General features: G+C 39.5%; 1 protein-coding gene across 2 annotated transcripts in view; it reads left to right on the top strand.

The window, feature by feature from the left end:
* The first annotated feature begins 302 nt into the window (after positions 1 to 302).
* The window catches only part of LOC114054258 (E3 ubiquitin-protein ligase RNF125-like), a 34923-nt gene continuing 20701 nt past the window's right edge, over positions 303 to 14524 (top strand). The window contains exons 1-2 of one of the 2 annotated variants that reach the window (XM_027877439.1): positions 303 to 640; positions 9680 to 9833. In XM_027877439.1, coding sequence (XP_027733240.1) covers positions 474 to 640; positions 9680 to 9833 — 321 coding nt within the window. In that variant the 5' untranslated portion in view covers positions 303 to 473. The remainder of the gene's footprint in view (positions 641 to 9679; positions 9834 to 14524) is intronic. The other variant, XM_027877440.1, reaches the window with a different exon arrangement.

Here is a 14524-nt window from a genome sequence, read left to right on the forward strand (position 1 = left end):
GGGAAATGGAAACAGCCTGAACTTTGCTTGAATAGGGTTCCAGATGTAGTGAACAGAGCCATCTCAACTAGAAACCTGAAGGTTAAAAAAAGGTTCACATCCCTGCTTTCTCTCGGTTAGAGGTAGAAAGAGCTAACAGCAAGCAGCTGGTACTCCTTTGTGCAGTTTGGGTTTCAGGTTTCAAGCCTCCCGGGAGGGGAGGACCCTGCAGTACTTGCTGCCGCCTCCTCCTCTCATAGTTAGGGGTAGCTGGGGGAAGATGATAATTTCTAACTGGCGGAGTTACTGGCAAAACTCTCCACTTGGAAGGTTAGAAGGGGCGGGGGTTGGCTCCGGAGAACAGGCCTGTGGGGGCAGGGAGGCGGCGATCCCAGCTGGGCTGGGACTTCCTTCCTTAACCGCAGGACAACAAAACAATTGAAGCGAAGGCACCCAGCTTAGCAGCCCTGTCTGAGCGAGAGAGGAGGCAGGCAATGGGTTCCGCGCTGAGCAGTGACAGCGGCCGAGCAGCCCCGGCTGCCAGGGCCACCCCATCAGCCCTGCCCAGGAGGAGCGAAGTGGAGCTGCCGATCACATCCTTCGATTGTTCGGTCTGCCTCGAAGTGCTGCATCAGCCCATACGGACCCGCTGCGGCCACGTGTAAGTGAGGGGTGAGCGGCCTCGGGGGGCGAGACGCCTGTTGCCGGTGCCCGCCGGGCCACAGCGAAGCTGGCTGGGAGGAAGAAGGGGGCTAGTCTAGGTCAGTGGAGAGCATTAAGAGGTTTAACTTAGTAAAGCCGCGTTCAGCGAATAGTAGGAGCTCCTGCTGAAGGTGTGGCACTGTAAAACTTGGACCTGTCGGGTCTCGGCTGAGGGAAAATGCCTTGTCCGAAGGTGGCACAAGAATTGGGAGAAAGAGGGAGAGACAAATGGGCTACTTTTTGCGTCTAAGTCAAATCTGAACCCTGGGTCTCTGTTGGAGGTTAGTGGGTCAGTAGCCAGTCCGGTCCCGCTAGACGGTGCTCCGGGGCTAGCTAGGATGCTCGCGGTAGCTAGGCAGCCCAGCTCCGGGTCCGCGCTCGGTTCTGGGTCTACATGGAGTGCCGGTGTCTTCTGGATCGACAGGGGTAACTGTGTCTGTCCAGGGCTAAGCCCAACTAGACCCTGCAACTAGGAAGTGGCCGGCTGCGGCCAAGCGCAGTTCTCCAAGTAAACAGAGCTGGGCAGGCGCTGTGCCTCCCTCAGCCCCGAGACCCAGACGTGTAGCGTTTTGTTGGGGCTGCGCACGTGTCCTGAAACGCCCACAGCGCTTCCTCCTCTGTCGAAAACAACTGACCGAGCAAACCCCAACCCCACTTCCTCCTCCCTCCCACCCCTTCTGCGACTGCAGGTAAAGTTACCGTAGTAGTAGCGCCCAAGTTCTTGCCTTGCTACTTTGTTAAAGTTAGGCTGAAGTTTGGTAGTTTAAACAAAATACCTCCTTCTGGGAATTCAGTCTTTTTAAATGAAGCAAGAGACTGGAGGGTCAAGGTCTTCTAGCATTAAAGAGAAAAAAATGCTTAATAGGAAGTATGGGTTAAGTGGTTTCATTTTCAGATTACTTATTCCAGCAGAGCTTTATGTGAGTCCATTGTTCTGCATGATTTCTAATTCCTTAATGTGTAATCTAAGTGCATGTGAACATATATATACACATATATACACATCTTGCTTTAATGTTTATAAAGAACTTTACAAATATCCCCCTTAAACTTCACTGCAACCCTGGGACGTGGGTATTATTATTATCCCCTTTTACAGATGAGGAAATTGAGACAGATGGAGGTTAAGTGACTTGCTAAGGCAACTGTCTGAGGTCACATTTGAACTTGTGTCTACCTCACTCCCAGGCCTAGTGCTCTATCCACTGCGCCACCTAGCTGCCCAGACCAGAAATGCAGTTGCTTAGAATTTCTTGGCCTTTTGTAGGCTGTTTGATGGAAAATGGGCAGCTAGGTGGCTCAGTCGATGAAGCGCAGGGCCTGGAGTTCAAATGTGACTTCAAACATTTACTAATAACCCTGGACAAGTAACTTAACCCTGTTTCTCCGTCAGTTTCCTCATCTGCAAAATGATCTGGAGAAGGATATGGCAAATCACTCAAGTGTCTTTACTTAAAAAAAAATCCAAATGGGATAATGAGTCAGAAACCACTGAACAACAACAGCTATTAGTGGCAAGTACACTGGCTTTGGAGCCAGAGAATGTGGCTTCAACTCCCGGCTCTCTGCAACCTTGGGCAAATCACTTAATCTCACATTCTTCATCTGTAAAGTGAGGGGACTGGACTATTTGACCTTCTAAGGTCATTCTCTTCCAGCTCTAAGCCTACGATCTCTACTAGTGCTTAGATGCACACAACTCAGCAGTTGTGCAAAGTATGCTACTTGATTCCACAACCAAAACTCCACTATCACAATCAATCAGAAAGCATTAATTAAGGGCTTACTTTGTGCCAAGCACTTTGCTAAGCCCTGGGAATACAAAGAAGGATAAAAACATATGCTTTCCATGTGTTGTGGCTAGAGGGGTTTATGCAACCAACTTATCTTGCCACATGAAGGTCTCCAGATTGGATGGGAATGGGGATGGGGGGTAGGGGTGGGCTGTGTTCTAGTCCACCCCATGCCTAACAAGAATCCTCTCTTCAACATCTGGCCTTTTCTTGAAAACCTAGTGAGGAGAAGCCCCATTCCATTTTGGGAAAGCTCCAGTGGTTAGGAAGTCTTAACTTAGGTCAAGCCACAGTGGGATTTTTTTTTGCCACTCCCACCCATTGCTTCAGTAAATGACTGTATGAAGTTTTTTTTTTTTAATGAATCTAATGTCTCTTATTTTGTAATTTACTTTGTTAGCAGAGGCAAAGCTAGGTGAAGTCTAGGGGGAAAGGTGGTTACTAACTACCTAAAGATCGAGGAAGACTTCATGGAGTAGCTGGCATTTAAATTGGGCTTTAGACTATGGATAGCAGTTCACCTTGGGAAGAGGCAGGAGGAAAAGCATTCTAAGCTCAGGAAACAGCCTGAAAAAAAGATGTGAAGGTGGAAAATTGGAGGAGATTGTTGGGGAAGGCAGATTGATCTAATTTGGCCTATTATTGAGCTGGTAATATCTAAGCAAAGTTATGATATGATATAGATAAAGATGTGATGTAGAATTAAGTTACTTTTTAAAGGGCATGTTCCACAGAGTATTTAATTTGTAAACATTGAAGTATTTGAGATCTGTGCTCCCTCTTCCCTCCTCCCTCCTCCCACCTCCACATTATAAAAATAGGCTGAAAAGATTCCCAGGGTTTGGCCTATAGATGTAGTAAGAATCTTTTTCATGTTTGTATACTGTGTCATGGACATGTATTCCTGAGATACATACTAGAAGTGTAATGCTTTCAGATTGGGGGAGTGGTGGTGGTGGTAGTTTAAAATTGTATAGTATATCAAAAGTGTATTTATAGTGAAATGCCATCTTTAACCATAATGGAGGTATAACTATTTCCTGCTGCCAGTATTCGATTTGTGATGGGGAATTCTTCTTCACTAGGAGGGTGAAACTCATTTAGAAATCTTACCGAGTTACCTGAGGCTCTAAGACCCTCAAATGATATGCCCAAGATAACATCACTGGTAGTGTCTAAGGCCTTTAATTATAAGTAGCATTTATGTGACCCTTTATGATTTACAAAAAAATTTTTTACAAGTACCTTACTTTGTCCTTATAATAACCCTTGCAGGCAGGGGCTATTATTATCCCCATTTTAGAGATGAGAAAACTGAGGCAGACCTAGGTTGAGTGACTTGCCCAGGGTCACATAGCTAATAAATGTCTGAAGCCAGATTTGAACTAAAGTCTACCTGACTCCATATTTATCCAGTTTATCCACTAGTAGCCACAGATCTTACCTCACTTATTCTTGGGCAAACTTATGTATAAAAGAATAAGATAATGAGCAATAAAAGATAACTGGATTTGTTTTTTTTTAATGCTTTGAAATATATGTATATGCAAATGGGCCACGAGGCTTGGAGGTTTCCTTTTTGGACTGGACTGAGTAACTTGGAACTGCCCATTATTATCCTGGTTTTTTGAATGGTTAGATTGTGTAAAGCTTACCTTTGGCAGTATTTCTCTTTTGTTGATGGTGTTTCAGTTGAAAGGCACTTTCAGATTGCAAGGTTCTTGTTGATTCCTTTTACAAAATGTTAAACCTTTTTCTTTAGTTTTTCTCTTTGTTCTGTTTTGGTTGGGAGGAAGCCAAGCAACTGGAAAAAGTCATAAAACTAGCCATTACCACCAGCACAATTTTCCTTCCAATCAGCTTTCCCATTCTTTGTTTTGACAAATCTGTGCTCATTGTTCTGGTTGTGAACAGAATTTCCAAATCCCTCTTTTTGGCAAACTTATTTGGTTCCCTTCCACGTTCAAAATTTTTTCACCAGAATGAACAACTGCTTGTGTTGCCTAAACAAGGTGGTTTCGTGTTGAATTTAACTTAAAACAGAAAGTACGAAAGTGCAAATGAGACTTTTCCCCTTTCTTTTGTTAATCTTTTTTGTTATCCATCCAAATCCAAATCTGGTCGAAATTGGTTGTTACTCACTTGGGGTGCAAAGAGGAAATGGATGATAAATTACTGATGGTAGATCCCCAAGATGGCATTGAGGCAGTCCTTTGTTGTGATGAGGGCCTGTCCTAGCCTGCAGCTGCATTGTCTTGAGTTGTTTGAGGGAAGGAGTGGTGACCAGCACCCAGCTACCATACAGTTATGCTTCCTCAGGCTCATTCTTTGGCTGGAGAAGTTTGTCTTTAGTCCAGTGCTCCTCCTCTGACTCTGTGTGAACCTCAGTTGGCTTTAGATCCCCCACTCAAATTTTCCTGCATAGGCCCTGATCTAGTATATTGTGGAATTCTGACTTTGACCTTTGCACTTCTTCCTAGCTCCTCATGTAGTCCTCAGAATGGAGCATTTTGCTTGTTGACTTGCCCAGCACATCCAGGTCTCCTTCTGCTAAAAATAAAACATCTGATATATTTTTGATTTATTCTCCTAAAGCAAGCATAGAGAATGGCTATTCTGGGCCTGATTCTGCTCAATAAAGAGGAGATTGCTGATAAAGTGAAAATGATGAGAACACAGTGAAAATGAATGTGCTGTCCTAGGGTTATTGATAAAGAGGGCAAAGTTGAAAACAACCTAAATTTTAGGAGACAAGGTTTCAAAGAGTTCAGAGAAAAGGTAGGTAGGCTCTCATAGTCTGAGATACTTTAAAAAAAAAGTTGGATCAAGAAGGATGACGGGCTTTAAGAAAAAAAAATGGGGGGATACAGAGTTGGAAGGATTCTCAGAGGTACAGCTTGTATTTGAACAAGAACCCTTCTGAACTGCTCCCCCCCTCCTCCAACCCGTTGTTATCTAATTATTGCTTGTAGACTCTTAGTGAACTCATTACCAACTAAAGCAGCACATCCTACTTTGGAAGGGTTCTAATTTTTTTGGAAGTTTTTACTCCCATCCAGCCTGAATCTGCCTTTCTGCAACTTCCATCCATTGTTCCTAATTCTGCCCTCATGGAACCAAGCACAACTAGTTGAATTCCTCCTCTTTCTAGTACTTCTTCTCAAGGCTTCACTTCTCAAGGCTAAACATCCTCAGGTCATTTAATCTACCAGAACACACTCTTGATTCATACTGCTCTGACAGTCCACTAAAATCCTCAAGTCCTTTTCATGTGAATTTTTATCTACCCAAACTTCCATCTCATATCTTTGAAATGGATTTTTTTAGCTGAAATGTAGGACTTAATATTTATCTCTATTAAATTTTCATCATCACAAACTTGTCCCAAGGAAGAGAGATGAGCAGACACATTTCCCCTCATCCCTGTGCAAAGGTGGGAACATTATTGATATTGTCAGACTTTTTTCAATGTATTGCCCTATTTTGCCATTTTTTTTCTCTTTAGATTTTTTTATGGAAACATTAATAACCTCATTTTTTAGTTCAGCTGGGAGTATTAAGATATCAATAATTCACTGCTGAAACCCTTTCCGGATGTGCCTCCTTAGATGAAGTTAAGAACAAAAGGCAGTCTCTTAAGGAAATGGATTAAGGGTAGAAATTAATCCAGATATGAGAAAACATTGCTCCCACCACCTTCTGTAGCTACTAGATATCCAATGGTGTGGAGCATTACATATATTTTCAGATGGTTTTGGTATATTGATCAGCTTTGTAAAAAATTATTTTCTTCCCCTTTTTTAAAAAAAATTACTTATATAGAATAGCTCTCCGGGATAAAGGAAGGGGAGGAATTCTGGGAGAAATTTAGGCAGTGCAGAAACAAGAGACATCAATAAAATTTATGTTTAAAGTATAGAAAATGAAAAAAAATATTGTTTTCTTAATCCCCTAAAGTGGGCTATTTATTTATTTATCTAAGGAAAGTCTACTCTTTCCTCATCCTTTGAAGCCTATGGCACACCCTTCTCCATTCAGAAAGGATTATGATGTTGATATTAACTGATATATACTGATTATAGAAAGAAGTTGTCTGTCAGCCTTTGAGGCTAATGGTCCAGGTAGAAATGGGATAATGACAATTGGTGGGCAACTATTCTGAAATATTACCCTCTCTACTGTATTTTAACGTTGTGATTTTTCTTCTATGAGATTGCTATAAATATTACCTCAAACTCTCTTGATAGGAGGGACATATCCAAGAACATAAGACTATTACAGTTTGTTCAGCTCTCTTTTTTTCTTCCTAAGCTAGAAATGCTTAGATATTAAAATAATGATAAATTAAACAAATCCGTTTCTGACAGATTTGTGCCTAAAATGCAGAGCATGATATCAATGTTTTCTTCTTTTGATGATTATAAAGTCTGGATATCTGGAAGGGCGGGGGACTTGGGGAAATTTAGGTAATGTAAAAAAAAAAAATCAATAAAAATTTAGTAAAAAGAAAAAATATGGGGCAGCTAGGTAGCACAGTGGATAGAGCACTGGCCCTGAAATCAGGAGGATCTGAGTTCAAATTAGGCCTCAGACTGAGCATTTGACACTTACTAGCTGTGTGACCCTGGGCAAGTCACTTAACCCCAATTGCCTGTAAAAATAAATAAATAAATAAATAAAAGAAAAAATATCATCGTAGACTCAATCCATCCTTCTAGCCTGTTGAGATACTTTTGGATAGGGGTAGCTAGGTGGCACAGTAGATAGAGCACCAGCCCTGGATTCAGGAGGACCTGAGTTCAGACACGTAACACTTACTAGCTGTGTGACCCTGGGCAAGTCACTTAACCCCATTGCCTAGCCAAATTTAAAAAAAAAAAGAGAGATACTTTTGGATACCAGTTCTGTCATCCAATACGTTAGATACCCTATTCCATCTCATGTTGTTCACACATTTTATAAGCACATCATCTATTTCATCCAAATTATTAAAGGTATTGAGCAGCACAGGTCCAAGAAGAGATGCCTAAGGCACTCTGTTAAAGCTAGGACTCTGGCTTGACATTGATCTGTTAATCATTATTCCTTGGGTTTTGTAATTCAAATCAATTGACAAGCATTTATTAAATGCCTATTGTATACCAGGCACTATGGGTGGCTTAGCAGCCTGGACATAAATACAAAAATGAAACAATTCTTGCCCTCTAGGGGGTTATAGTGTAATGAGGAAAGACAAGTACATATACAGGTATTTACAAAATAGATACCAAATAATTTGGAGGAGTCAGCAAAAAATTTAGACAGTAGCACTTGAGTTGAGCCTTGAAGCTGAAGCCTTAAAGAGGGATGAACTGAGCTAGAGTCTAAGGAGAAGGGATGAGGACGAAAAGCATTATAGGTATGGGGAATAGCCAATGCGAAAGTACAGAGGTAGAATACAGAATATCATGTGTAAGGAATGATAAAAATGTCAATTTGGCTGGAAGAGTGTGTGTAAAGGGAAGTAATGGGTTATAAGGATGGAAGTTTGGTAAGGGTTTACATGTCAAGCATGTGAGTTTTTAATTGATCCTAGAGGTAATTAAAAAAAAATTGAACTTATGCAGTAGGGGAATGACATGGTCAAACCTGAACTTTGGGAAAATCATTTTGTGATTTCTGTGGAGGATGGATCTGAGACTTGACTCAGGGAGACCTAGTAGGAGGCTATTGTTAGAGCACAGATGAGAGGGGATAAGGATCTGAACTCGGGCCATGGCTATGTGAGTAGAGAAAAGTGAACAAATAGGAGAGATGTTATCAATAAATCATCAATATAATCATCAAATAAATAAGACAAGATTTGGCAACCCAATGGTTATAGGAGTTGTATGACAACATGGTTTCAAACCTTGGTGTGCAGATTTGGTGAGTTATAGTAGCAATCATCCCTTCTGTTCCTAAGTGCTTATGAGCTATCCCTTTAATAATGTGTTCTAGAATTTTGCCAGGAATTGTGTTGTCAAACTCAGTGGACCAGAGTTCAAAGAATCTACCTTTCAATTTTCAGAAATCCAGACAACAAGGAAAATGAACTTTAAAAATATCTATGTTGATCTTCCATTGCCAAAGATTAACCCAGTATGTAATTCCAAAAACAGTGTAGATCCTGTTTTTGTACAGGGTAGTTTAAGATGCATCATGCCATGCATTCTAAATTATGTATCTCTTATATAATAGTCTCCTGGACATTGAGTCAGGAGACACTAAAGAAATATATAGATAATATTTACTATCATCTATATATAATATAAAATGTAAATTATATATATGTACTTGTTATATAGCTAGAGCTATCTATCTATATGTATCTAAAACACTTTACAAACCTACCTTTAAAAAGGTTATGCAAATGTCAACTGTCATTCATGTGTGGATCTAGATTTTATATTCTTCTTGTAATATTCAATATTTAGTAATGTGATAAGATTTTCTATTCATTTATTCCTTGATTCTGTTAAGACTTCAGTAAGGGTTACTATTAAATATTAAATCTGGATAAACAATATTTCTTTAAAACATTCTTGATAGAGATGATTTTATCAGATTACTTTATGATTTGAGGTACAACTAATGAAAATAATTGTATTATCTCTTTCAGTCAGTCGGTCAATAAGCATTTATTAAGCACTTCCTATGGGCCAAGCACTGTACTAAGCACTGGGCATATAAATAAAAGCAAAAAGATAGGTCCTGCCTTCAAGAAGCTTATATTCTAATGGGGAAATTTTATTTATTTATTGTACTGTTATTGGTATTAGACGGTTACATTTTCTCATACCCAAAATAAGAACCCACAAAGTAAGGAGACATCTATCTATCTAATGTCTTAGGTGAAGAGAAGAGAGGGAAAAGTTGTCACAATGAAATAGCATTGGTGTTAAAGCTCTCCATTTGACTCTATTTCTTTTTGATCCCAGTCTGTGTCTACTCTTGGCTTTACATTCAAATTATACTTACAGTGAAGTCTGGGTGATGTCAGATGTCGCCATCAAAACAGAGCTGTTGGAAGGGGAAATTTTCTTCTTGGGAGTCTAAAATGCTATGTGAAGCTTTTAATTTGTGAGTCCAAGTTTTTGAAAAAAAAATAAAAAAGATGCTGTAATTGTGAAAACTTTGCCAAACCCTTTGAAGAAAGTGATATATTTTGCTTTGTTTGGGGGTAGATTCTGCCGTTCCTGTATTTCTACAAGCCTGAGGAACAGTAAGTGGACATGTCCTTATTGCCGGGCATATCTCCCTTCAGAAGGAGTTCCTGCAACTGATATAATGAAGAAAATGAAAGCAATCTACCAGAACTGCACAGAGTGTAACACTCAGGTATGTATCACTGACTAACTCCTAGCTAAGTACTTCCCTTGTGCCCTTTACATAACTCATTAGGTTTCCCCAGATCTCACTCTAACCTCCTTATTTCTGTTGAAGACACTACCATTCTTCCAGTTTTCCATGTAGGTCTTACCTCATCCTTATAACCTATGTCCAACTAGTTGCCAAGTCTTAATTCCACCTCCATAATGGATTCACATCTCCAATCACATGGCCATGACTTAAATTGCCAACCTCATTATCTCTTGCCTGGACTATTGCAATAATCTTCTAAATAATATCTCTGCTTCTGGTCTCTCCCATCTTCAGTCCATCCTCCACACAGCTGTGAAATCAATATTGTCAAAGCAGAGCTTTGATAATATCACTCCCCTCATCAAGAAAGGGCAATGGCTTCTTTTTGTTCTAGGAAATGACACACTCCTCTGTGTGTGGCAATTTAAAACTTTCCTCAGTCTGGCTTGATCTTATCTTTCCAGGCTGATTGCACATTACTCCCCTTCATTCTGCCTTCTAGTCAAAGTGGCCTATTTGCTCTTTCCCATACATGAATTCTGGCTCCTGCTTTCACTCTTTTGCACTAACATCTCAGACTTGGAATCTTTCTTTCCTAACTTCTGATGATTAGCCTACCTTCAAAGCTTAGCTCATGTTACCTCCTACCTCAGACCTTTCCGGATTCTCCCATTTGTTAGTGCTTTCCCTATCTCTCCCCTAAAACCATTTTGATGATAACATATGTATGTGTATGTATTTGTACACATATTATACATACCACACACACACATTTGTATTTATCAACTTATGTGTTATTTATCCAAGTAGAATATAAGCTTCTTGAGGCTGTGGACTGTTTAGCTTTGTGGCACAGTACTAGACACATATTTGTTTAATAAGTGTTAATTGAATTGAATACTTCTCAATTTCTCCTAACTGCCTGGATTAAAATTGAAATCACCTAGGCCAGATGAACTACACCCTCCAGTACTGATTGCCAAGTCACTGTCAGTGATCTGAGAGAAAAGGAAAAGAAATGTAGGATTAAGAAAGGGCAAATGTTTCAATTAAAAAAAAGAGAGATAGAGGATACAGTGTGCAATCCAAAAGCTAGTAAGTTTGACTGATGGTTTGGGAAGACCTAGAAAAGAAAGCAGTAACATAAAGAACAGGTGTGGCTTCATCAGGAGTAGGTCATGCCAGACTAACCTTATTTCTGTTTTTGACAGGATTATTAATTTGGTAGATCAGGAGTATGCTATAGATATTGTTTATCTAGATTTTAGCAAAGAATTTGGTAAGAATCACATTTTTCTTATGGAAAAAGTGGAGAGATGTGGGCTAGACCAGAGGTGTCAAACCTGTGGTCCTCCTGGACCCAGAACCAGATTAAAGTGTAATTGGGAAATTTTTAATAAAATAAATAAAAGTACAAAACAGTGTTAATTTGTGGTTTTCTAAATTAATATGCAACTCAGTGGCAGTTGTGTCCATTTGAGTTTGATACCATTGGGCTAGACAATCATGAAATGAGATGAATTTGGAATTGATTGTATAGACAGACTCAAAAAGTAGGTATTAATGATTCAGCATCAACTTAGCAATAGGTCTCTGATGGAAAGCCCCAGAGGTCCGTGCTTTTACCCTTTACTATTTAACATTTTTATCATTGGTTTAGATAAAGGCACAAATGGCATACTTAACAAATTTACAAATGCTGAGAGGAAAGCTAACACATTGGATGACAGCAAAGGTCCAAAAAGATCTTGACAAGCTGGAGCACTGTGCTGAGTCTAATAAGATGAAATTCAGTAAGATGAATTTAAAACCTTATGCTTGTGTTCAAAATATAAGCTTCACAAGTATAAAATGCAAGTAGCATAATTAGGCAACAGTTTGAAAAAGACCAGGAGGTTTTAGTGGACTACAAGCTCGCAGTGAGTCAGCAGTGTGATATTGCAACCAAAAAAACTTAATGTGATCTTGGGCTACATTATGAAAGACAGAGCTTCCAGGAATAAGAAGGTGTTGGTCCTGCTGTACTCTGTCCTAATAGACATATCTTATCTGCGGTATGGTGCCCACAACTGGGTACCATATTTAGGAAGGACGTTGATAAGCTGGAGAACATCCAGAGGAGGGCTATTAGAATGGTGAAGACCCTTGAGTCCCTGCCATATAGAACTAGAATGATGAGAGGGGGATTAGTTAACCTGGAAAAGAGAAGACTCAAGGCAGAGGAGGATAGCTATCTTCGAGTATGTGAAGGACTGCCATAGAAGAGCTAAAAGATTTGGTAGAAGTTATAAAGAGGAAAATTGGGGCTTAATGTTAGAAAAATTACACACTGCCGCTAAAGTGATTTTCCTGAATTACAGGACTGTCCATGTCATTTCTCAACTCAATAAACTCCAAAAGTTGTATATTTCCTGTAGGATCAAATATAAATTCTTCATTTTGACTTTTTAAACCCTTTACAACCTAACTCCAGCTTACATTTCCAGCCTTGTATGTGTGTTTATTCTATAGTCCAGCCAAACTGGCCTCCTTGCTATTCCTCACACATGATACTTCATCTCCAGCCTCCATGCCTTTGAACTGGCTCTTCCCCATTCTTGAAATACACTCCTTTGTAAGCTCCACCCCTTGTAATACCTCATTTACTTCAGAATTCAATTCAAGCACCATGTTCTTCTTGAAGCCCTTTCTGATTCTCCTACTATCCCCATCTACCCAGGAGTGTGCTGGAGCCAGCTTGAACTGCTTTAAATTCAACTGATTGTAAAATTATGAGCGTGAGCATTTATACTTTGGAAATCATCAAAATGCTGCAAGTCATGGCTTGATTTATTCTTTTGCTGATTATTTAGACTTAAAAAAATGATGGAATCAATGGGAATAATGCAGAATAAACTTAGAAATGTGTCATGAGTGCATTTTCCCTCCAGAGAGCCAGTTGTTAAACATTTACCAAAATGTCCTTGCCTCCCTCCCAACAAATGACCTTTTGTTTATTTTGTAAATATTCTGCATCTATTTATAGGCACAGGTTTTCACCACAGTTAACCTATAAACTCTTTAAGGTCTCACTTTTGTCTTTATATCCCTATGATACAGTGCTGGGCACATAGTATGGGGTTAATAAATGCTTTGATTGATAAAATATTTGATGATTGCCTCTATTTTTACATGTTATCTTACCAGATAGATTGTAAGCTTTTGAGGGCAGGGATGGTTTCATTTTTGTCTTTGTATCCCTGGCACCTAACACAGTGCCTGGCATACAGTAGTTGCTTAATAAATGCTTGTTGATTGTTAACACTTAGCTGTCCCAAATTGGAGTGCTTCTGGAGACAGTGGGTTTGCCTTCACTGAATGTCTTTGAGCAATAACCGAATAACTACTTTTAGATATATTGTAATTGGGACTCCCTTTCAGGATGAACTGGATGGCCACTGAGATCTGTACTACCTCTGAAATTCTGTGATTCTGTGAGCTTCCTCATTTTTTCTCCTCTGCTTTCCAACCATGAGAAGGTTTCCCAGTCTTGAAGAAAAACCTTCATTCGACCATGCTGTCTCTATATAATTTTCTCCTTCCTTTCACTCAACCTTAAGAAATTATTATAGACTTAAAATCTTAGATGAAACAGTTAGCATTTAGTAAGATAGAGCCAAATGAATTAAAAAACAAGCAAGCAAAAAACCAATGTTTGTCTTTATTTCATTTTGCAGGATCATAGATTTATTATTTTTTTAATATTTTTATTTCATTAGGTATTTCCCAATTACATATAGAAAAAATTTTAACTTTTGATTTAAAAAGATTTTTGAGTTTCAAATTTTCTCCCTCTCTCTTGCCCCTCCCCACTTCTTGAGAAAGCAAGCGATTTGATATTGATTATATAGGTAAAGTCATACAAAACATTTCCGTATTAGCCATGTTGCAAAAGAAAACACAATGAAAAAAGGGAGAAAAATAAAGTAAGTTTAAAAAGAAAGATTAATTCAATCTCCGTTCAGTGTTCACCAGTTCTCTGTCTGGAGGTGGATAGCCTTTTTCATCATGAGTCCTTTGGAATTGTCTTGGATCTTTGTTTTGGTGATCATAGATTTAGAAGTGGAAGGGATGTTAGAAGCAAACTAGTTCAATCCCAAGGAGATTAAGTGATTTACCCAAGCTCACACAGTCAATAAGGGTCAGAGCTGGGATTTCAACCCAAATCCTCTAATACCACATCCAGCATGCTTTCTACTATACCATTTTTATTCAGGCATCATCTGAGGTGTCTCTTTTCTTCCTCCCCATCACCCATCTCTTTCTTTTTCTCTCTTTTTATTTTTTTGCATAGTTCAGTGAAGCTTTTAATAACCACTTCTCCCTTGGCCTTTTTCCCATTGTCTCTTCCCTTAGCTGGATACATGTAGTGCACCTGGCCCTAACTATGGCCATCAGCCTGGACTCAGTCTTGGCCTCTCCCCTTTGCTGCTTTTGCTCCCTGTGCTTTAGAAAGTTTATCTGTTCTCATCACAGTGAGGTCTATCCTGCTGATATTCCATATCATCAAGGCCTCTGGAGCTCTGATGTCATTTCTCCAACCACTACCTGGACATTTCCAGTTGTATGTTGTCATTTCATGTCAAATGTAACATGTCTGAAACTAAATTTCTCATCTTCTTCCTCCA

The sequence above is a fragment of the Vombatus ursinus genome, unplaced genomic scaffold (assembly GCF_900497805.2).
Source record: "Vombatus ursinus unplaced genomic scaffold, bare-nosed wombat genome assembly UNPS02014812.1, whole genome shotgun sequence".
Classification (NCBI taxonomy): domain Eukaryota; kingdom Metazoa; phylum Chordata; class Mammalia; order Diprotodontia; family Vombatidae; genus Vombatus; species Vombatus ursinus.